General features: G+C 40.2%; 1 protein-coding gene across 2 annotated transcripts in view; it reads right to left on the minus strand.

Moving 5' to 3' along the window:
* Positions 1-17,830, minus strand: part of FAR1 (fatty acyl-CoA reductase 1) — a 35,573-nt gene extending 17,743 nt beyond the window's left edge. The window contains exons 1-3 of one of the 2 annotated variants that reach the window (XM_069857536.1): positions 17,734-17,830; positions 4,918-5,112; positions 1,865-2,040 (exon numbers count right to left, since the gene is read on the minus strand). In XM_069857536.1, coding sequence (XP_069713637.1) covers positions 1,865-2,040; positions 4,918-5,106 — 365 coding nt within the window. In that variant the 5' untranslated portion in view covers positions 5,107-5,112; positions 17,734-17,830. The remainder of the gene's footprint in view (positions 1-1,864; positions 2,041-4,917; positions 5,113-17,733) is intronic. The other variant, XM_069857535.1, reaches the window with a different exon arrangement.
* Positions 17,831-22,609: the final 4,779 nt, after the last annotated feature.

Consider the following 22,609-nt stretch of genomic DNA (forward strand, 5'->3'; position numbering starts at 1 on the left):
ACAAATGAAGCTTTATCAAAGTCTTTGCAATAAAGTGTTAACAAAAAAAAAAAAAAAAAATCCTGTTTCCCCACCCTCCAAATAAGCTCTGGGTTTAAGACTGCTTTATCACACATGATTATCGAAGCACTGGGACCACTATCCCACAGCAATTAACATCAACGGAAAATGTAATTTCTCAATTTCCCCTCAGATAAAAGTATTGTTCTCAGCTTTCACTGCCTCTTTCAGGAAGTCAAAGGAAGGAGGTTTCACCCAGAGCTGTACACAGCATTTTAAGATACAGACTGTATAGCAAACACAAATTAGGAAGTGTTCCAAAATAAGCCTAAGTATTTTGCTTTCTTGACATTGCTTTTACCACTGGCCCAAGCCAAGTATTTTAAATGTTACAAGTTATTCCTGTTAAATACCTAATGAAGTCTGCTCTATGTGGCCTTCATATTTGCAAGGTTCCTCTGACGATTTCAGCACATCTGTTAGGAAAGATTTGAGGCCAGAGCACCTAAAAAATGCTCACATTTTCTGTTTTGCCGAACAACATACTGGGCCCCACAAGAAAGTAGAAACTGACAGTGGCTTTTTGTACCAAGACCACATTTCACCAGTTTCTCAAACTGGTGTTTTAAGTCCCAGTGGGCTTTTGCCACGTTGACATTCCTTAACATTTCAAGGCCATACAACAGCGATAAACATGGGCTACTTTATGACATTTCAGCATACGGTATAGCACTCTTAGAGAGGTAGTGCCAGCCTCCGGAACAACTCAAAAGAAAAGCAGAGTTAAGTGTTTTATCTTAAAGTTGCTTTACCTCCCGCTCCTCAAACTAGAGCTCTTAGTCATGCACCAAAATAGATATCTACTCCAGTGTTTCAACACTAAAGCAAATCATTACTTGTTACAGAAGGCAAATAAGATCTTTTCTTTCTTCTGTTACTCCTTTCTCTAGAATTTCCTCAAGATTCAGTTCCCCATGGAAGTTCTCAGCTTTCAGTTTTCACCTTTCTCCCTGTGCATCTAACTTATCCCTGCTCCCTCCAATGCAAACCTCCATTCTTCTTTCTGCAGATAAGGAGAAAACTGAGCAGCACTTAACCTCCTGTTTGCTCATCAGGTAGACAGCAATGCTACAACTCTTCTCACCTACAGTTTTGCCAGAAAAAGTCATCCTCTGAAAATGTGTCCCCCTTCTAGGAAGGACGAAGTTTGTGTCCCCTTTTACATACTAGCAAAAAAGCTGACATTACTAGTACATATATTACATACAGTACATATAGCTACAATTTATTCATATCCTTTCTACTCATCTCAGAGATCTGAGCAACACATGCTGTTAGTTAGGAAGACTCTAAATAGCATTGTGTCTTCAACAGCTTCCCTTCAAGAAGGCCTTGAAATTCAGGCACAGGCATTTAGGAAAAAAAAACAAACAACAAAAACCACAAAGAAAAAGCACCAAACCAAACACACAAATTCTGAGGGGCCTAAAATGAAAGTACAAAACCCTTTTATTTAGTCTCTAAGCACTAATAATGGATTTGTCTTTTTGTCTAAAGCTTTAAAAAGATAACAACTTTTCAATGTTGAATAGTGTAATTCTAACCTCTGGCAAAGCAGGTTTAAAACAATATGCCTCCATCTTTCTAAGAGCAGCAAATGAAAACCCAACAGCTTAAGATAAGTTTTGGGGAAAAGATTATTACCTTAAGGGGCATCACCAAATGGACCAAGCACACAAACATCAGACTACATGAAGCAGCATGACAACATGAATATTTGCAAGATTGTGCAGATGCCCAATTTAGCCCCTCCTCGGAAAACCATTGGTTTACCAGACCAGAGTACAAAGAATTTCAGACTTACCTCAGCGATTCATTGAATCTGACTGTAGCAGCACAATGAAATATTATATTAGCACATTCTATAAGTTCTTTCTTGATTGGTTCACTGAGTTCCAGTCCAGGCTGTGTAAGATCACTTGTAACTACTATTATTTTTGCTCTGAAATCTGGCTGCTCTTCTCTCAACTTGTCAAAAAGCTGTTAAAAAAACACAATTAAAAATTCAAACTAATAGGCAGTGAAGATTGCACGTGTTGTATAGAAGGTAGTAAGTCTTCACTTGCACTTAAATTTTTTTAATACTAGTCCATGTCCTTAAACAGATCTCTATCAATATCAGAAGAAAGAAGGAATGGTCTCTATTAGACACCAGGACTCAAAGAAATTTTCAGTAGTAGTCCACATACTGTTATCTCTTCTCTTTTCACAGAATAAAAGTGGGGGGAGAAAGTCTGCCCCTTCTCAAGTTTGACAATAATCGTTCAAATTCTTGCAGACTTGCACGAGTCATGCTTTAACCCAATGCAGGGTTGAAGGTTACATACATCCAATAAAATTCTATAAATCTAGTGTTCAACTACTTATGCTCACTGAAAAAAAAAAAATCACACTCAAGTTATATTCCACCATATATTTTCTTCATAATTACCTGGGTTCTAACCATGTGGCTTATTGCACACAGATAAAAATTCTTGCCTCATCTTATTTACACGCATTAGTATGCATGTTTTCCTGAGCAAAACAGTACTGCGGGAGTAAAACACACTTGAAAGTTTCACCAGAGCAGAATCCTCTTAATTATACAGAGGTAGATTTCTTAGCAACTGCTTCAATGCAAGTTGATTATAATGTATTAAAATCACAGCAGTACTTTTTTTCCCCCCTCCAAGCATGCAGTTATACTGAACACAAATAGTTAAGTGACACTTACAGAATGAAGAAAAGTCAATTCGTTTTCAACTAGAATCTAAGCCACCTAATGGTACAGTTTCAGGACTCTTAAGGCATTATAAGTTTGCACTGCTACCAAACAGAATGGTCTTTCTAACTTCACTTCCATTTTACTTCTCCAGCCCTGGCAAGAGAAGGTAACTTGATGCCTATGTAAGCATACGAACTTGCCAGTCCAGTTAACTACTAAAAAAGTGTTTGCCTTTTTTTTTTTTCATTTTTTCAGCTCAACTATGAGCTAATGCACCTAATGCAGGCCACCTAAAGTAGTTTTAGTAGTTACTTTTTCAGCTCAACTATGAGCTAATACACCTAATGCTGGCCACCTAAAGTAGTCGTGGTAATGCTACAGTGAGAATATAGGACACCTCCAGTGATGGGGGTCCTGTACTGATTTCCCAAACATGAAACTCCACCTTAAAGAACAAAGCCACCAAGACAGCATTTAAAGCCTCTGCAATTCTTAGTTCACAGGGTACAGCAAACAGTGCTTACCTAAGGGCAGGAAGACTTTTGCCATTTTGAAAATAAACCTGCTATGTTCTTTAGTTGGAATGACAATGCCTGCCTCCAGGGAACTGAAGCAACCACCTTTTAACCATATTAATATGTTAAACATTATAATAGAAAAACAATCCCATGGACAAGCACTTAAATAACTAGTTTGGTACTCTTAGTCTGTACTTTGTATCTGTTCTGCTACTTTTCACATCCACAGCCACGTGTTATTCCTACATACCTCGTACTAGCACTGACACCACTACAAAGAGGAACAAGAATAAACACCTAGAGTACATGCAATTTTATGGCAAATTAACAGAGGAATTGAATATCAGAAATCCAAAGCAAGAAGAAACCACAACAGTTTTTGGCTATTTGCAGTTTCATTTAATTATCACACTTGCCTATTTAGATTTTAAACACTTCACAAAACAGAATGCCCAAGGATCTGTAGAATTCTTTAGTCCATCCAACTTGTGGTAAGTTACTGGCAGAGCCCTTACAACTGGACAACTTAAGACAAAAGATCCTATTAAAAAAATTCATAGTCTTTTGGAGCAATCTTGATTAACATCAACTAAATAATACACTTAAAATCTAATTTGTCTCACCACATGATGAAGACAGAACAAACATCTGGCCCCATGAACACCTGCACAAGTGTGTAACATCATTCCTTTATGCTCTCACTCTAGGGACTAAGACATAGGATTACTATAGGCAGTAGCCCTGCTTACCAGGATTTCCACTGTGAATCTGTTCCAACAGTAAGTACTCATTGAGACTCATAAAACACATCAGCACCTGCTGAGACTGACTAGGAGCAGAAGATGTAGACTCAAATTTAAAGCCTTTTACAACACATTAGTTTCCCAAAAGCTACACTGAGGTTTAAGCCTTACTGAAGTCAGTCCACACTACTGCTACTCTCTCCTTTGCCCAAATGTTCCCCATTTTTCATTTGGGTAATAGTATATTCAAAAAGGAGTTTGAGAAACTTTTCATTTTTTATCTCAGCTTATCCTGGAGATCTTTTCCTTGTTTCAGATAAGGAGGAACTTACAGTTTTACGCAAAGAAAACTTGTGACTCAATTTTAAGACAGAACCCCTCTGTAAATCATTCTGCTGCATTCTGACATCACACGAGACTGCAAAGTGGATGCTTCTGAGCAATGAACTAGAGTTTTGACAGGGTTACAGGAAGTTGTAGAAATTCTTTGCCTTTAAACAACTTACACCTCCTAGCTTAAATGCATTCATGCTTTCTTACTGATCCCTTTAAACATCTTCTAAGCACAGACTATATAGAGACCACCTGGCATCTCAACATACCTCCTAGGCCTGAAAAATTAAGCTGTCAACTCCCATGTCCCATAAGAGAAAGAACTGGATAGAAATAAACAAACGCTGCTTTAGCAAAGTTCATGCTAGAAATCTCTCCCCTTCCTCTTCATCCTTATCATAGACAGGATGCTCTGTATTAGCAAGATGAGCAGCACTGAAGGATGGTTCTTCACGTAGTAAGAGTGCTCAGCATAGCTGGAATATTAAGGTAATGAGACTTTTCAGGAGGAAAATATCCCACCCAGCATGCACAGAAAACCTTTTAGATAGTCACATACCTTACAGCTGGTAATTTCTTCTATTCGTGCTTCAGGTGTCTGCCCTGCTTTCTGTCTTACCAATACATACACTGCTTTCACTTTAGGACAAGATCTGAGTAGCTTTTCCAGAAGCACTTTTCCCATGAAGCCTGTACCTCCCGTCAGGAGGATGTTCTTTCCTTCGTAGTATTCAGGGATGGAAACCATGATGACCTTAAAAATCAAAACCAGAAGTGTATTAAGGAACTTAGAGGAGTTCAAATTTGCAGAAGAAAAAAAACAGCACAGATGCAAACATTCAGCCTCATATCCACAAGACATGCTTAACAGCTATTTTTTTTTTTTTTTAAATAACCTATAACCAGTACTTAAAGACGTCTTTTCACCTTTTTTCACCACATTCCAACAAAGTCCCACAGGGTCACTACAGTCATCCCAGATCTTCTTGTAAACTGCCCCTGTTGACAGCGTCTTAAGGAATTAGACAGGCACTCAGTCTAGGAAAACAGTTCAACTTTAGCCTATTTTTATCTCTATGTGCATGGTCCTTTACCACGCTAAGTGTCTGTTCCATGTAAATTAAAGGTCGTGTCATTAAAATATAGTCACAAGTAGACACTTCTGATATGCTGACAGAAGAAAGGGAGCCAGGCATCTGCCGATTGCTGGCCCTGGTATTTTGCCTGTGTCAGCAAAGTCCCCTGTCAGTGTTAAGATGAGCCTTACAACAAACACTGCTAGGCCAGAGAGAAGGTATAGGAGGTCTGACAAAGAAAACCAAGATGAACCCTATAGCTCAAGAACCAAGAGTGGGCAAGGAGAAACAAGGAGATTTGTTACAGAACGTGTCTCACTGTGACAGGTTAGAACAAGGCTCAAGTCAATCGCTTAACCCAGTAGAAGTAGATGTGTATTCAGATATAGACATTTTCTTATCCTCAGCCAGAAAACATGGGTATGTGCCAGCCCATAACACTTTGTCTTTGAAGCAGTTTTTAGTTAAGAAAAACATCACCGTACTTGAGCACCTACCCCGTTTGCCCAACCTGGCTCCCTGCAATTTCTACCCCTTCCCAAAGATCAAGTCACTGCTCAGAGGAATCATTTTTTCGTCCGTAGAAAACATGAAAGTAAATAAATATGGAAATACTCAACAGCCTTTCAGAAAGTGATCTCTGGAACAGCTTTGAATTTCGTCAGCATCATATACAGCTGTGTGTCAACTCAGAAGGGAACTATCTTGAAGGTATTCATAGCTGATTTTTCTTAATTTGTCAAATAAAGACTTATAGGCACAGACTCCTATTTTCTATCGCATCTCGTAGTTAGTTCCTTGGCATGAGATCTGCTGGTTTTACATTGATTACAATACAGTTTCACAGATGACAAGTTTCCAACCTTTTCATCAATTAAGTGTTATTTTTCCCCAAATGAGCTATGAGAATTCTCACACAAACTAAAGGTTTGAGTTATCCACAATCACACATCGGAAGAAAACAAAGGGCAAGGGACTGCTACTCAAATCCAGCACAAAGCTCAGAAGCATTGTAGGTTTTGCTTCAGTTAACTTTGAGAATTATTTCTTTCCCCTCCTTTAATCAACTTGGATATTACATCTAATTGGATATCCACTTGGATATTACATCTAATTCTAGATACTGGAAATTGCAAGACTTTAAGGACAATATATTGCTTTTTTCACACTAATGCAGTCTTTGGACCATAACCTTTGTGACCTTTAGAACTCAATCTGTGCCTCAGGCTAACTTGAAGCCATTCTATAAAGTCTGATATACCAGCATTTTTACATATAACGCTTATTTATCTTCACCATAACCCTTGAACAGCTTACTTTTACTGTAGAAGACCATAGCATATGGATACACTTCCACTATGTTATACCAATCCTTCCTATTAGACTTGCAACAAGGTGATGTAGGGAAAGTCTACTTGTAGTCTCCTGTAGCAGATTCAGACAAACCATTAAAACCAAAATGCTACCAAAAAGGGGCAGATACCATGCTCTCCTGAATGGAGATAATTTCTTATGCAAGTAAGAATTACAACACTGAATACCTAAACCTTTTTTTACCTACTACCCAAGAATAAAGGAATGTAACTTCTAAACATGCTTAGTTCTTTTGTAACAGCAGGCTACTGCAAGCAGGAACTTACCAGAGAACAAACGAGATGCTGTATGTTAGCAGTGAACAAGTATCAGTTTAATTTGCACTTTTTGCCTGAAAAGTGAATATTTTTTGAACACATGTCTACATCTCCATACTGTCATATTAAAGCACTTGTGCTGTGCTCTTTAAGTGTTGTGTCACAACAAAGCCTCTGAACAAGCTGTAAATAATTACTTGCCAGAAATGATTATCACCTGCACAAGCCCCAGTTTCAGTAGTCTGGGTAAAAAGTCTTACATTTTGCTGTCCAACACTCCAAATCTTAATTTTCACTCCCTTCTTCGACACCACTAAGTCTTGCATTTATTAGTGAAGCATCTAAAAAACCGACAGTGGGATACAGTACCAAGTTTAGAACAGAATAAGCACTATTTCCATTGGTCACGGTCCATCCAAAATTGGTTCTTTAAAGATGAGACAGAGGTGGATGGAGCGAAACATTAAAACATTTTTGCCACATAGTCAAGAGACTTCAATGCAAACTTCAAAGCCCACCTCCTGCAATAAAGCATGGAGAGCAAGATATAGCATGCTTATGAGTAATTTCTCCCTTTCCAATGTAAGACACAGGCCTGTTATCTTCACTCCGTGGCTCTTAAAGTCACAGTTAATGCTCTCTACTACTGAGCTATCTCCTCATAACTTTCATTTTCCTGGTCTCTGCATACACCATTCGACTCCATCTCCACCTAAAAATCTGCATGCTTGCTGCCACACATAGGATAAGACTTCTATTCTGTCAAAAAGAGAAGAGGAAAGTTGTGCAACTATTACCATACCATTTTTGTCACCAAGATTCAGTTTCGTTACGGTTCCCACATAATCTTATTACTAATTTATCTGTCTAGCCATAACTCCATATGAAGGGGTGGAATACTTATGACAGTACTTTAATACCACCAGTTAACTTGCCCTTCTTCAACGGAAGGCTTAATACTACTTCTGACATAATGCCATATCCTCAATCTACAAACCTGTTCACACGGGCAAATACAGTCTTTGGCTATGTAAACACAAGAACCTTTCTACAACACCCATGGGCTACAAGCCAACATCTGTTTCTAAAAGCCAAAACAATGAAAAAGTTCTGCTGCCAGTGGAAATAACTGTGTTGTTACAGTACAATTTTTTAGCTAACTGAAAAATGCTGACAATATTTTGGGTCATATGATAGGAAACTTGGATTTATTCTGGTTTCTAGTTTTCTTTCTATCTCGGTTATTTCTAACCATACTCCTTTGAGTATGAGGTTGACAGCAGATCAGGAACAATTACTTAATCACCCCGAAACTCTTATAGAATACCAGAGCTACAAAACATTCAGATCCAAAGCTACAATTAAGTATAATCAGGAAACAGGTTCATTTAAAAAAACCCACAAACATACATAAATACTCGCATTCACACCTGAGAGACAACACCACCTCTACATTTGCAGGCTAAATTTTTTTGACTGTTTTGTTTTTAAAAGATTGACAGAATTGTTTTAGAAACTCTCAGCATCACTTTTCTTTACCCTGCTCTCTGACAACTAGCATCTGGTAGACTTTATTCATACTGATTTTCCACATGAAGTTCGCCTTCTAGTTCCATCCCCCTAGGAAGATTCCAGCTAGGAAACAGAATCAGTGACCTTTTCAGAAGTACACATTGCTGTTACAGCAATAAACACTAGGATCGTGAGGGACCTGCCCAAAAGCACCTAATTCCAATTAAGGTTAAAAAACACATATGGAATCTAGGTGTGAATGAAAAAAGTTTGCAATAAGCACCCCATGTTTTGCCCTCCTAGAAAGACATGTTCTCTCAACTGCAGGAAAGAATGTTCCTATTTTCTACCTTCCCCTGCCTTCTCCGAGAATGCATTTCCACATGCCAGTTAGCATAGCATTGCTGGCAACTCCTAATTTCAAGTTCAGAACGGATTTGTATTATACCTGTGAGACATAACCTGTGTCACCTTTTAGAGTTATTTATAGCAACAAATTACTGAAGAACAACACCATAATTTGGTGGTTTGGTTTTGGTTTTTTGGTTTGTTTTTTTTTTTTTTTAACAAAACCAAACCACAGTTAACAAGAAAGGTGTAGTCCCTGGTGGAAATGTGGTCTGACCTCTAACACAAAGGCTCGAGCAGGTCCTCCCATGCAAGATAACAAAGCAAAATTGAATTTAGCATTTCAAGGTTGACATTTACCTATCAGCAATCATTTTATTTAGTTTTAGAAATCAACTCCTTGCATGTTTGCAACAAGTAAACTACAGCTATTAATCAATAACACATTTTAGCCAGTTTTTCAATAACTTGCTAACAGCTACCTCTTCAAATAGCACACAGACAACTCCTATCAAATGCAAAATTGTCTAATGCACACTTGGGAACATCTGAATCCCTGTATTGTAGCTACTTTTTTTCAACCAACAGAAGCCAAGAAAAAGCAACATCTGTCAGCTGGAAGCATTAATAAGAGTTCAGTGAAGAACGCTTGCTCTAGAACAGGTATGATTAAAATTACTGGATGACTTGTAGGGACAAACAGACTCTGGTAGAAGCGGCTTCTGTTAAGTTGCTACAGAGCAACTGATGGTGATACTTCTGAATTCACAGGTTGAGGGCTAAGTCACCACTGACACTTTGAAGATAATGCTCATTTGAAGGGTGCTGTCCTTTGATAAATCAAGGGCTCCTAAGCACTTCAGCAAGGAGCACCCCTACACTCCAGGATCCTAGCCAACATTCCCCATCTTGTAAAAAATCCTAATGTCCAAGGCTGAGCAAGTGCTATTATGGAGCAAACAACGGCAGCTCTGTTTGCCTTCAGAGCTACTGCAGCAATATTTAACTCATTACTTCAGAGGTCTCTATGACTCTCAAAACAAGGACAATTCTGTTTTTAACAGGAAAAAAGATCAGTGCTCAGATTTGTCCAAACACAAATCAAGACGCTGAAAGATTTGCTTTCTAAGTGCCAGAAAACCTTGTGCAGCTCCACTGAATGTTTAAATGCTAAATTCAGCAACTAGAAAGAGTGTGAATGCTGAGATTAAATGGTCCACTTTCTAGTTTATCACCTGACAAACATGAGGTCAACACCACAGTCCCTCCAAATTCAATCATGTCAAGATTATCAATTACAGGAAATAGAAAGCATGTATTTCCCAACTTCCCAAGCCTCAGCAACAAGCCATAAAGTTCTGCCAAAATACAGCCTGATAAACTAATTTCACCCTTTCCCTCCAACAGCTTGAACCTAGCAGCAGCAGCTATTAAAAAAAAAAAAGTCTAAAAATAAGGCAGAAGAAAGATTTTATTTATGCAAATTCAGGAGCTTAAGTCCATCTAGACATCAAATCTGAATGAAACAAGTGTTTTTAAACATCACACGTGCATGTACACACACCAGACAAAAATCATTACACAAGTCCTTCATTTAGAACTTCAATTGCCACATTGCAAGGACACAACAGCAAGCTAAAAAAAAAATAAATGTTTGATTCAGGCGACAAAGGAAGTAATATGTAACTCACCTAAACAAGGTTACTGCCAAAAAGACAAGCCTAGGCCATATCATGATATCACGTCTCATTTCATTTGGTGTTTTGTTTCCACAAAAGTAAATCAATGAAGGCTATCAGCAGAATGTCCACATTTTCAACAACCACCAGGGTCAATGATCTGCCCTATTTGGACAATACTTATTCAGCATATCAGTGAAGGATGATAGTTTGTTTGCCTTCACTGTCCAAGGTTATACCCATTGAGAAACTTCATCTGTGAAACATACTGGTTTAGAAGATGAGTAAAGCCTGAAATGATGGAACAGAGCATTTCCTGTTAACTGCCCTCGGTGTAAGTTAACCTTAAAACATACCTATTCCAAACTTCACAGTCACATGGAAGATTTGGGATTCTTCCCAAAGCTAGCACAAAGACAAACTTATCCATGTTTTATCAACATTCTTATCTACTCTCTGCAAGGTCATTTTCTTCACCATCTGTAAGCCACAGTACCCTGCAGGATAAGCCTGCCAAGAAATTTAACACATCTCCAGGAGCTGGAAAACAAACTGTAAGGGCTGAAGTGGACTAGAACAACTACATTTTTAATGATCAAAATGAGTCCACTAATTTAAAACAGCAAAGACTGGCTAGCTAATATGCCTGGTAGTACATCAGATGGCAAGCGTCTCACTGCACACTTTCCAGACAAGTAATTGGAGTGCATTCAGGGTAACCGCAAGTTCTCTTGTGTATCCTAACATGCCTGTATTGATGATCTCTACATAGAAGTGAAATGCAACAAAACAAAATCAATCCAAAAGATCATAGCCAGTGCATCACAGCTATAGTACACCAGAACACCCAAAGCTGTATACGGAATATGGCAAACTTGTGGCTGAGACTCAGTATATTAGAGAATTTCTGAAAAGCAACAACAGACATTTCAAACTAGGCACATTTTTCAATCTTCAGATACTAACCTACTACCAATGAAGAGATTTGTCTACTTTAAATTATTTATCTACTGAAAGACTATACCAGTTAGAGTAACTAATAAAGATAGGTCAAAGTTTATATAACATAAGCCAGCCTTATGTCCACAAATAAAGTAGTCTTGCTTAAAAAAAAAAAGCATTATTAAATTGATTCAGCCAAGACTTAACTAATACTGCTGTAAACATGAACTGTTTAATAGTACTACAGAACTGATACCATAATATAGATTGATACTAGACACTGAAGTAGTTCTGTCACCTCCTTTAAGACAATGACAAAACCCAAGAACAGCAGTCAGTCAACTGCTTTCAGAAAACACTGAATTTGAACCAGCTAATTCACAACTGTAAGTTATGTGCAGCATTCAGCCCAATGCACAAACTATTTAATTTGCTATTTGAAGACATCCTTGTGAAGGTAAGATTATGAAATTAAGGCTGTGCCCAGAATTCTAGGGTCTTTACCCTCCTTTAATCCTTCGGTCTTCCTGAGAGGAATCCAACCTCAACGTGGGCCTCTGCTGAGCTGATCTCAGCAGAACTTCATCATTAAAGTATTTGATGCATGTGGTTACACAGATACTTCTCATGTCCATGTTCATAACCCTTCTTTCACCCAAAATTTTGATTTTATTACAAGCTTCCATTCACTTGTGCTTCTACTCAGAGGGACTCTGTACCAGCCGATTTTGAAATCACTTTCAAGTAGTAAATACTCTGTTCAAAAAGTATGAGAGCAGTCCCTTCCCTTGCCATAATTGTATTTCCTCCATAGTTAAGTCCCTCCTCTTAAAACGTATTAAAACACAATTTCTTTTAAGTTGCCCAGCTCATGTGGAAACATGTTTAACACAACCAGAAAGCTTTCAAACTAGTTTTATGAAAAGAGACAAGCAGATGAAAGATTCACTAAGCAAGATCATAGCTCCAATCATTTTATCTAAGGTTAATTAGAAATCTGCACTAGAAAACTCCCTTGTGCTTTTGGTTATGAAAGGATTACAAGATAAAGCCTCAATGTTTATCAAGGTAGTTGCATAAATTATGTGTCTTACTTTGCATAAATGACTCTTGAGTTCACCCTGAAAGGAGGAAAAAAAAACCAAACAAACACAACAAAACTTGCCTGAAGAACACACTTATAACATAATGAACATACCAGCGCTCACAGTTGACTACTACATAAACTGTCGAAGCTACAGGTTCACTCAATTCTTATTCATTGCATTAAGCAAATTTACCTAAGGCATCACATTAGCCTTCATATGAGTATGTAGATACCCAGTCCAGGTTATCACTAGGAAAAGCCTTAGCAGCAGCAGCAGCAGGATTATTGCTCCAGTTGTTTCTGTGATACTGTCATTTTGCTGGGAGGAGGTTTAGAATTCTTCAAACAACTTTGGAAAGCCAAAAACCAAGAAGGGGGAAGGGGGCATGATGACAAACAACTCAAGGGGCTCATCAGTTTGCCTAGTTTCACAGGTAAGAGACATACCTAGATAATTAAAACCCAGATCCATATACTCTTTATATTGATCTGACAGGACAGAGCAGAGAACTACTCAAAAACTGCACCTGCGATTACGTTCTGTTCAAAACATCAAAAGGACAAGATAAGCCATCTAAGCCAGTCCTTTATTGAGACTGCCTTCGCATGCATGATTAGATTTATTAACAAAGCACATACAATCAGAATACTTAAATCAAGAACAAAACCTCCAACTTGAGTTAACAGTTCCCCCCCTTGTGTTTTAAATTACACATATTATTACAGAGTTAGAGATGTGGCTTGAGCCACATTTTACAGCAGACATTACACATTGAATTTGAAATCCTAAGAATTAACACTTCCAGACTCCTTCCATACTGTCCTGTACCTTTTTCAATTGAAAAATCCCAAATGAACAACCTTACTGATCCTCTCCGCTCCTCTCAACTGAACATTTCAGATAGCTTAAGGAAGATTTAGGGGTGGGGACACACAACAACATAACAGACTGTTCTACTAACAGACTGCCTACCTATCCTAGAAATGAGACAAATAAAAGTGAACACAATAAATGAGATGCATGATGCCTCTCTCTTCCTTATCAGAAGAACAGAGGTATTTACTCCACTCCTATAGCTGATATTAACCATGTAGATGCTAAGGGCTCCAATTCTTTTTCATATCAACAGATGTGCTACTCAGATCTATCAATTATGCCTACTATGCCACAAGCCCTAAAAAGTTACAAATATCAAGCTGAACAATAACATGGAAAGGATGGCATTATACAGTGAAGGTACAGCTACCAACACCAAACAGCAGCTTAGCACGGTCTACTAAGCATAGTTTTTCTAACCACACACAAAGGAACAAAATAACAGTGTACATCAAGTCCCACACATCCTTTGATAAAGTTTGCAAAAAGCTTAACAAAGGCAAAGAAGAACAGTTAATTTAAAGGGCCTTGCTATAAGCCTGGTTTAAAGACACTCAGAATTAAAAAAAAAAAAAAAGCAAATAGGAATACTCAATCTATTCAGAGAGAGACAGTATTTTTTAGTACTGTTTGCAACTTCCAAACTTCACAAGCGTTGAAGTGAAACAAAGCACAGCTGGAGGACTATTGACTGCCCAACTGCTGCAAGGCTCAGAATTAGCAACTGAGATAAACACTGTGAACATACAAGAAGCCAGTAACTAGGCCCAGCCATTAAAGGACTATATCAGAAGTTGTCCACCTACAAAGTACCAAACTAACCAAGCACAGGTTTTGATTATATTGTTCCCTTTTCAGAAGTTTCTGTTTGCCTTCTGGTACCCAGCAGCTCTGCTTCCTACAGACAAGTAACAGGCATGCTGTACTGAACACAGATCCTCCTCAAACATCTAATATTTTGTGCTAAAAGAAAAACAAACAAAAACCAAAACCCAACAACAAATGCACACAGAATACGCACAGAGAAAGCTGTCTAGAATGGAGAACCTAACCAAACCTGAAATTACTGCAATGATACAGCCTCGTCTTCAACATCAACTAGTATTTTTCCCAGAAATTGCTTCAACTTTCCAAACTGCTGTATAACCACTTCAGTTTGTTATACATCCCTTCCAAGCACTGGAAGTACAGCGCTCGTGAGCAAATGAGAGCTCCTACAAGAGCTAGAACTCAAACAGGAAGATGACAGAGGACCTTTTGGTTCATGGCAGTCAAAAGTAGATTTGGCTTGGTCTCTCTGGAGCCAAGAGGTTCTATGGATGGACTGATTCTCTATTTGCAAGAGAAATGCTAGTACAGGTATTCCAAGACATCTATTACTTGAACTTTCAAATATGACTCTTCTAGGCAGAATCCTGGCATATTGTCAGGAGTTGCACTGTAAAACTGATACTTAACAATGCTCTCTACTGACATGTAGCTAGTAGATATACTGTACATTTTCAAAGTCCGAGGAACACTAAATACCAAATCAGGATAAATCCTTTGCTATTGTAAGTCACAATTTTACCTCAATGCTAACTTTATATTGACAAGAATCACCCCAAGCAGCTGCTAAAGACATTGAGGGACAGTGGAGGCGGGGGGGTGTGGTGGTGGGGTGGTGGTGGTGTAACGATAGGAAGGAAAAAGTATTTATCATGTCCAAAACATGCCTCTATATTAGACAGTCACACTAAAAGGAACACAATTGCCCACTATGCTTTTACTGTTAAAATTGTCTCTAGTAACACTTGATTAGAGCTGCAGCTCAGCATGAAGTAAATAAAGACTAAGTACTTGCAGTAAAAAGTTAGAGATCTAATTTGCATATTACCGTATAGTTCTGCAGTAGTTCAGAGGGAAAAAAAACCCTACAAAGTCAGTCTTTCATATCAAGTTGTAGGAAGTTTTGGGCAGGGAAAAGGCTGATTTTTAAGCCAGCAATATTCAAGAGAAGGGTACAAAACCAGAGTAGAAAAGCTGAAGAATAGAGATCCTAGAGATATATACTCAATACATAATCTTCCAATTGCTGAAATAATGGTAGCTCAGTTACGAGGTACAGACATCATGAGCTGGGGAAGTTACAGTACAGACAGATATCAAAGATAGTGAAACTCCTACATGCTCCATTTCTGGTTTAATTATTATTGAAACAGTTATTAAAACAGCAAAACCTATCAGTTATTAAAGCTGTGAAGTAGGTTAAATAAAATTAAAAGTTTCCGTTTCCACAGGATTCAAGCTGGCTTCAATTACAAGTCCACCACCAACCAGTATATCGCTGCAATTAGCCACAATTTAAACTTCACCCAAGAAAGGCCTTCTGCAGCCCCAAACAGCTCCAGCTCCACAAGGACTCCAATCCTCTACCTGGAGTTAAGGGCTGCTGTGCACACCAAGAGCTGTGGAACCACTTAACTGTTTCCTGATACGTGGACCCATTGAGCTGGAACTCCTCTTTAAAGAAACAGAACATTCCACAAAATGACAGAATGGGGACCTTAAATATCATCCAGTTTCAAGCCCCTGCCATGGGCAGGGAGACCTCCCACTGGATCAGGTTACTCAAAGCCTCATCCAACCTGGCCTTGAAGATCTCCAGGGACCTAGCATCCTCAGCTTCTCAGGACAAACTGTTTCAGTGCCTCAACACTCTCACAGGAAAAAATGTCTTCCTAACATCTAATCTAAATCTACGTTGTTTCAGTGTAAAACCATTATCCCTCCTTCTATCATTACACTCCCTGATAAAGAGCCCTTTGCATATACAACATGAAATTCCTCAGAACTAGTTTTCTTAAAGTTACATCTGTTTTAGAAATCATATTTATACTGAACCAAGAAACTTCCACTTCTGAGTACCAAAATTACAGCTTTTTATTTTGTGACATTTAAAACAGATAATATTATGTCAGTAGCAACCAAAATACAGAAATACTCTTCTCCATCTGGAAGTACTTGGAAAATAAAAAAATAAACACATTTGGTGAGTCTTGATGGTTGTTCATGGATGTCACAAGACATTAAGGTTGACTTAGGATGTAGACTGTCAGCTCGCGTGGCCTATCTTGAGACAGTAGGGTGCACGTCTCAAATCATAACATCACTAGGTTTGAAAAGACCTTTGAGATCATCAAGTCCAACCATACCTGTCCACTACTAAATCATATCCCTAAGCACTTCATCTACTCGTCTTTTAAATACCTCCAGGGATAGTGACTCAACCACACTGTTGCCTGAAAACCGATAAATGGTCCAGTGCCCAGTAACCCTTTTGGTGAAGTTTTTCCTAATCATAGAATCACAAAACAGTTTGGGTTGGAAGGGAGCTTAAAGATCATTAGTTCCAACCCCCCTGCCAAGGGCAGGGCCACCTCCCACCAGACCAGGCTGCCCAAGGCCCCATCCAACCTGGCCCTAAACACCTCCGGGAACAGGGCAGCCACAGCTTCCCTGGGCAACCTGTGCCAGCGCCTCAACCACCCTCATCGTGAAGGATTCCTTCCTTATGTCTAGTCTAATGTCCAGTCTGACCCTCTCCAGCAAAATAATATTATATATACTATTATTTTATTATGCATATTATTATAACCATAAGACTACAACCATCTTATTCTTTTATTATGACTGTATAATATATAAATATATTATAAGTCCTATATATCAAGTTACTCAAAGCCTCATCCAACTCGGTCTTGAACACCTCCAGGGATGGGGAATTCACGACTTTTCTGGGCACCCGGGTCAGTGCCTCAGCACCCCCAGAGAAAAAAAAAAAATCTTCTTAATATGTAATCTAAATCTACGCGGGGTCAGAACGTCATATAATGTCATATAATGTCATATAATGTCATATAATGTCATATAATGTCATATAATGTCATATAATGTCGACATTATATGCCATTAGAAAAATATTAGAGAGTGAAAGCGATGTCATCCTTCTCTTGCACAGGCTCCAGCCTCCCCCGCCCGAGTCTCTCCCGCACATCCCAAGCGGGTTCGGGGCTACGGAGGCTCCTCGGGGCCGAGGAGGCACTGAGGGGCCGCCGGCCTCGCCCCCCCCTCCCCGCCTTCCTCCCCCTCAGCCGCCCCGCGCCTCCGGCCTGGCGGCCCCTCTCGCCCGCCCGCGGGATGCGGCGAGGCGGCTCATCCTTTCCCCCCACCCTCCCCGCTACCTGCTGCGGGCGGCGCTCCCCTTCCCGGACTCAGCGCGTGCCCCCCCCGCCGCTCCGCTCCGCTCCCCGCGCCGTCCGCCGCCGGCTCTGCGAGGGGCTCGGGCTCCGAGCGGTCCCTACAAGAGCCGCTCCCGTTGGCCGCCGCGCACGCGCCGCCCGCCCGCCCTATTGGCTGCCGGCCCCGCGCCGCGCGGAGGGGGGCGAGGAGGCCGCGGGTTGGGCGGCTCCCGCGAGCCCCGCCCCGCCCCGCGCCCCACCCCACCCCCCCCGGCCGGGCTCCCCCGCTTCCCGCCCCCCGCCGCCAGCGGCCGCCATGCTGCGCGCCTGAGGGGCGCGGAGGGAGGAAGGGACGGGTTGGAAGGGACCGTGAAACCCCTTCCCAGCTCCCACCCCCATTCCCACCTGACCAGGCTGCTCGGAGCCCCGTCCCACCCGGCCTGGGGGGCAGCCACAAATTCCCTGGGCAACCTGTGCCAGGGCCTCAGCACCCTCAGAGCGAAGAAATTCTTCTGTATGTCTAGTCTAATATCCAGTCTGAACCTCCCCAGCAAAATAATATTACATATATAATAATAAAAAATAATATTATTATAACCATAAGTCTATAACCATAAGACTACAATCCTCTCATATTTTACAATCATCATAAAAGTATAAATCATAGAATCATAGAATCACCAGGTTGGAAAAGACCCATTGGATCATCGAGTCCAACCATTCCTATCAAACACTCAGCACCTCAGCACCTCGTCCACCCGTGCCTTAAGCACTTCCAGGGAAGGTCAATCAATCACCTCCCTGGGCAGCCTGTTCCAGTGCCCAATGACCTTTTCTGTGAAAATTTTTTTCCTAATGTCCAGCCTAAATCTCCCCTGGTGGAGCTTGAGGCCATTCCCTCTTGTCCTGTCCCCTGTCACTTGGGAGAAGAGGCCAGCACCCTCCTCTCCACACCCTCCTTTCAGGTAGTTGTAGAGAGCAATAAGGTCTCCCCTCAGCCTCCTCTTCTCCAGGCTAAACAACCCCAGCTCCCTCAGCCGCTCCTCATAAGGCCTGTTGTCCAGCCCCTTCACCAGCTTCATTGCTCTTGTCTGGACTCGCTCCAGAGCCTCAACATCCTTCTTGTGGTGAGGGGCCCAAATATATTCTATATTATGAGTACTATAATATACTTGAACACCTCCAGGGACGGGGCAGCCACAAATTCCCTGGGCAACCTGTGCCAGCACCCTCACAAAAAAACATTTCTTCCTAAGACCAGAACTTGATCTACGCTGTTCCGGTGTAAAATTATTACCCCTTCTCCTATTGCTGTGCTCCCTGATAACGAGCCCTTTCCATTGACCACTTGAGATTCCTTAGAACTGATTTTCTTGAAGCTGCCTTTGTTTTAGAAATTGTATTTACATTAAATCAAGGTGCTTTCATTTCTTGGGTACCCAAATTATAGCATTCTAATCCACAACATTCAAAACCAGACAATATTGTAAAGCCTATGATCAGTAGCGACAAAAATATAGAAAATACTTATCCATCTGGAAGTACTTGGAAAATAAATAAGTATGTGCAGTGAGTCTTAGCACAGTTGTTTGTGGATATTGTAAGACATTAGACTTTTGGGCCTCCCAGATGAGCAGCTGGTGGAGATCATAGAATCATAGAATAGTTTGGGTCGGAAGGGACCTTAAAGCTCATCCAGTTCCAACCCCCTGCTGCGGGCAGGGATGCCTCCTGCTAGAACAGGCTGCTCCAGGTCCCATCCAACCCAGCCTTGAATGCCTCCAGGGAGGAGGCCTGATTGGTGGCTTTCTGGTATTAACCATGCGTGAGCAAGTGGTATATGTATAATCGATGAAATGAGAGTGCAGCTTTAAGAAGACAAAAGTGTCCTGAACACAATATGCATTGGGTATTACATGGTGGTGATGGCAGATAAACACTGTAGTGACCTTGTAATTCTAGAAGTTGGTTATCAGCCCATCACTCTGTCGTGTGAACCTGTGTATGGTGCATTGTGCATCCAACACCTGAGATAGATGCCTGACAGCATGATTAATGTTCGTTGTATTCCATGATGAATGAATATCTATAAATGTGAATAGGGAAATGGAGAGTTACGAAATGTTTAACACTGCTGCTACAAGACTTCTTTACTTGAAGGAAGAGACTTTTTACAAGGGCACGTAGTAATAGAACGAGAGGGAAAGGCTGTAATTTGGAAGGGGGAGGATTTAGGTTAGACGTTAGGAAGAAATTCTTTATGATGAGGGTGGTGAGGCAGTAGAACAGGTTGCCTGGGGAAGTTGTGGCTGCCCCATCCCTGAAAGTGTTCAAGGCCAGGTTCGATGAGGCTTTGAGCAGCCTGGTCCAGTGGGACGTGTCCCTGCCTGTGGCAGGGGTTTGAAACTCAATGATATTTAAGGTCCCTTCCAATCCAAACCATTCTATGATTCTATGAACTCATCACTTGGTATGGTTGTTTCCTGGCAGCAGCACTGCAGAAGTTTCTAGCAGCTTGCATCAACATTACACATGCAGAGTCCGATCCAGTACCACATTACACGTGCAGAGACCATGTCACCTGTGTGTTATTGGTACACATCATACCTGTGCTACAGAAATCATTGCGCTCCACTTACCCCACTGTTCGTTACCAAATACTCCTAGGCTACAAAGCAATACACCATTATGCCATGCCCTGTCACTGTATGTCCTTCGTTTCACAACCAAATATTGCACAGATGGATGTGCATCAGCTTAAAAATGTGAAAACAACTTCAAAAGTTAGGAAACACCCTATATAAGCTTGTACTATCGATATTAATTCTGATTACTGTGCATATCAGGTATTACGTGGAATTGTCGTAAATGCAGTCTTTGCTTATGCAACTTCAGGTTACTTTTTGGGGATGGCTTTTGCCTGATACAGGCCGTGAGAATGGGAGCTCACATAATCCACAGAGTTTTAAGTAATGATTTAATCTTTACTGTTAAATGTGTACTCCCACAATTTATCTACTCAATACTCATTAAAACTAGTACTTGAGTACATCATGACATAGTACTTGGAATCACATAACTCTAAACTCTGTATCAGAACTGTTAGTGGACTGTTTTTCAAAGACCTTATTCCTCGGAAAATACCTGTTCATTGAAGCTAAAGCTTAGACCCATCATCTGACCATATAGGAAAATCAATGCAGGCAATGCACAGGTTTGATTCCAGATCTCCCACATTCCTGCTGAAAGGTTTTGCTACTTCGTTGTACACTTCTACACCAACAATATTTCCTGTTTTGTTGTAGTGAGATCCTGATGAAGCCTTACTGACTACAGGAATGAAGCTTTGTCATTTCATATTCCTCAGCGTGCAAGAGTCCATTTCAGCAGAGATGCAGATGCAGAATTGCGGTCAGTGTGCATGAACTCTTAGAAAAAAATTGGTTTTAGAAAAATCTCTCTTCATATATGCAAGTCAAAGTTTCTCAGATTATTACAGATGTTAAATTTGCGTGCATTTTTCAGAATTCACTTTGTAAAATATGTCTCTGATACCAAATGGAAGAAACATGGAGAATGCTAAAAATATTTCAATGTGGGAACACAATTGTATTTTGTCCAGTCTCATTTTTGAAAATAGCTAAAAAATGGCTTAAACCTTGGCAACACAGCAGAGCGAAGTATCACAAAATACCATGTTGGACGAGACTTTGAGCAACCTGATCTAGTGGAAGGTTTCACCGCCCACAGCAGGGAGGTTGGAACTAGATGATCTTTAAGGTTCCTCCCAACCCAAAACATTCTATGACTCTGTAATTCTATGAAAATTATTTCAGATGCCATCAGAAGATAAAATAAACACGGAGTATTCAAAGTGCATTGGTTTTGGTTTGTATTGATCATGGGCTCAATGTACAGTTCTGTTCAGTGAATTCAAAAAATTAACATTGCAATGTACCATTTTCTCTCTCAGTCTTATACTGCACTAGGACTAAATGCTTTGATAAAGCAGAGTATTGCAACAATATAGCGTGAGTTCACAATGCTAAATGTATTAATAATGTAGTAATGTAATAATATGAAGTTGCTTCTCAAAGAACCTACCAACTGGTTATTCAAAGTAGCATTGTGAATTTTTCGTCACGTGTAAAACTGAGAAGATACCAACAAAAATATGTTCTGGTCTGGGAACGCCGAATAAATTATTTATAACTAAAACAACATGCACTTATATTAGGGAGTATTAAAAAAGCTGCTGTTAAAGTAAAAAGTATTTGAAATTCTATTACCCAACAAAAGGAGGTAGTGTGACGCAATGTTATAGAAATCTACATGTAAATAACAAGTCCCTGCAAGACCAAGTCTTGGTTTGTTATCTGCGAGAGTAGATGCATCCACATCCTGGACAAGGCTCCCCAGTCTTCCTTCCTTCCAAAACCATGAAGTATCGCTAGAAATTACAGACACACTGCAGGAACACAGTGTTCATACAGAAACTGTTTCTCTGTGCATAGCTTTGTCACTATAGACATCAGAAACAGAATTGTATTTATGCAATCAATAGTCGTGTATATTTATTTCAGTAGGCTGTGGACATATTTGCCCAGGGAGGTAGTGGAGGCTCCATCCTTGGAAACATTCAAGGTCAGGTTAGATAGGGCTCTGAGCAACCTGATCTGGTTAAAGGTGGCCTTGCGCTTGCAGGGCGTTTAACTAGATGATTTGTAAAGGTTCATGTGGGAGCAACGCTAAGTATATGGGAGATTAATTGGGACTAAGATAAAGCATGAAGCTGGTACCAGGCATATTAAAATAAACATAATTAAAAAGAGCAGGTGTTCCAAGCTAGACAAGCAGGATAACAAATCTTGAATGTGTG

This window comes from Phaenicophaeus curvirostris, chromosome 5 (assembly GCF_032191515.1).
Source record: "Phaenicophaeus curvirostris isolate KB17595 chromosome 5, BPBGC_Pcur_1.0, whole genome shotgun sequence".
In the NCBI taxonomy this organism is placed as follows: Eukaryota; Metazoa; Chordata; class Aves; order Cuculiformes; family Cuculidae; genus Phaenicophaeus; species Phaenicophaeus curvirostris.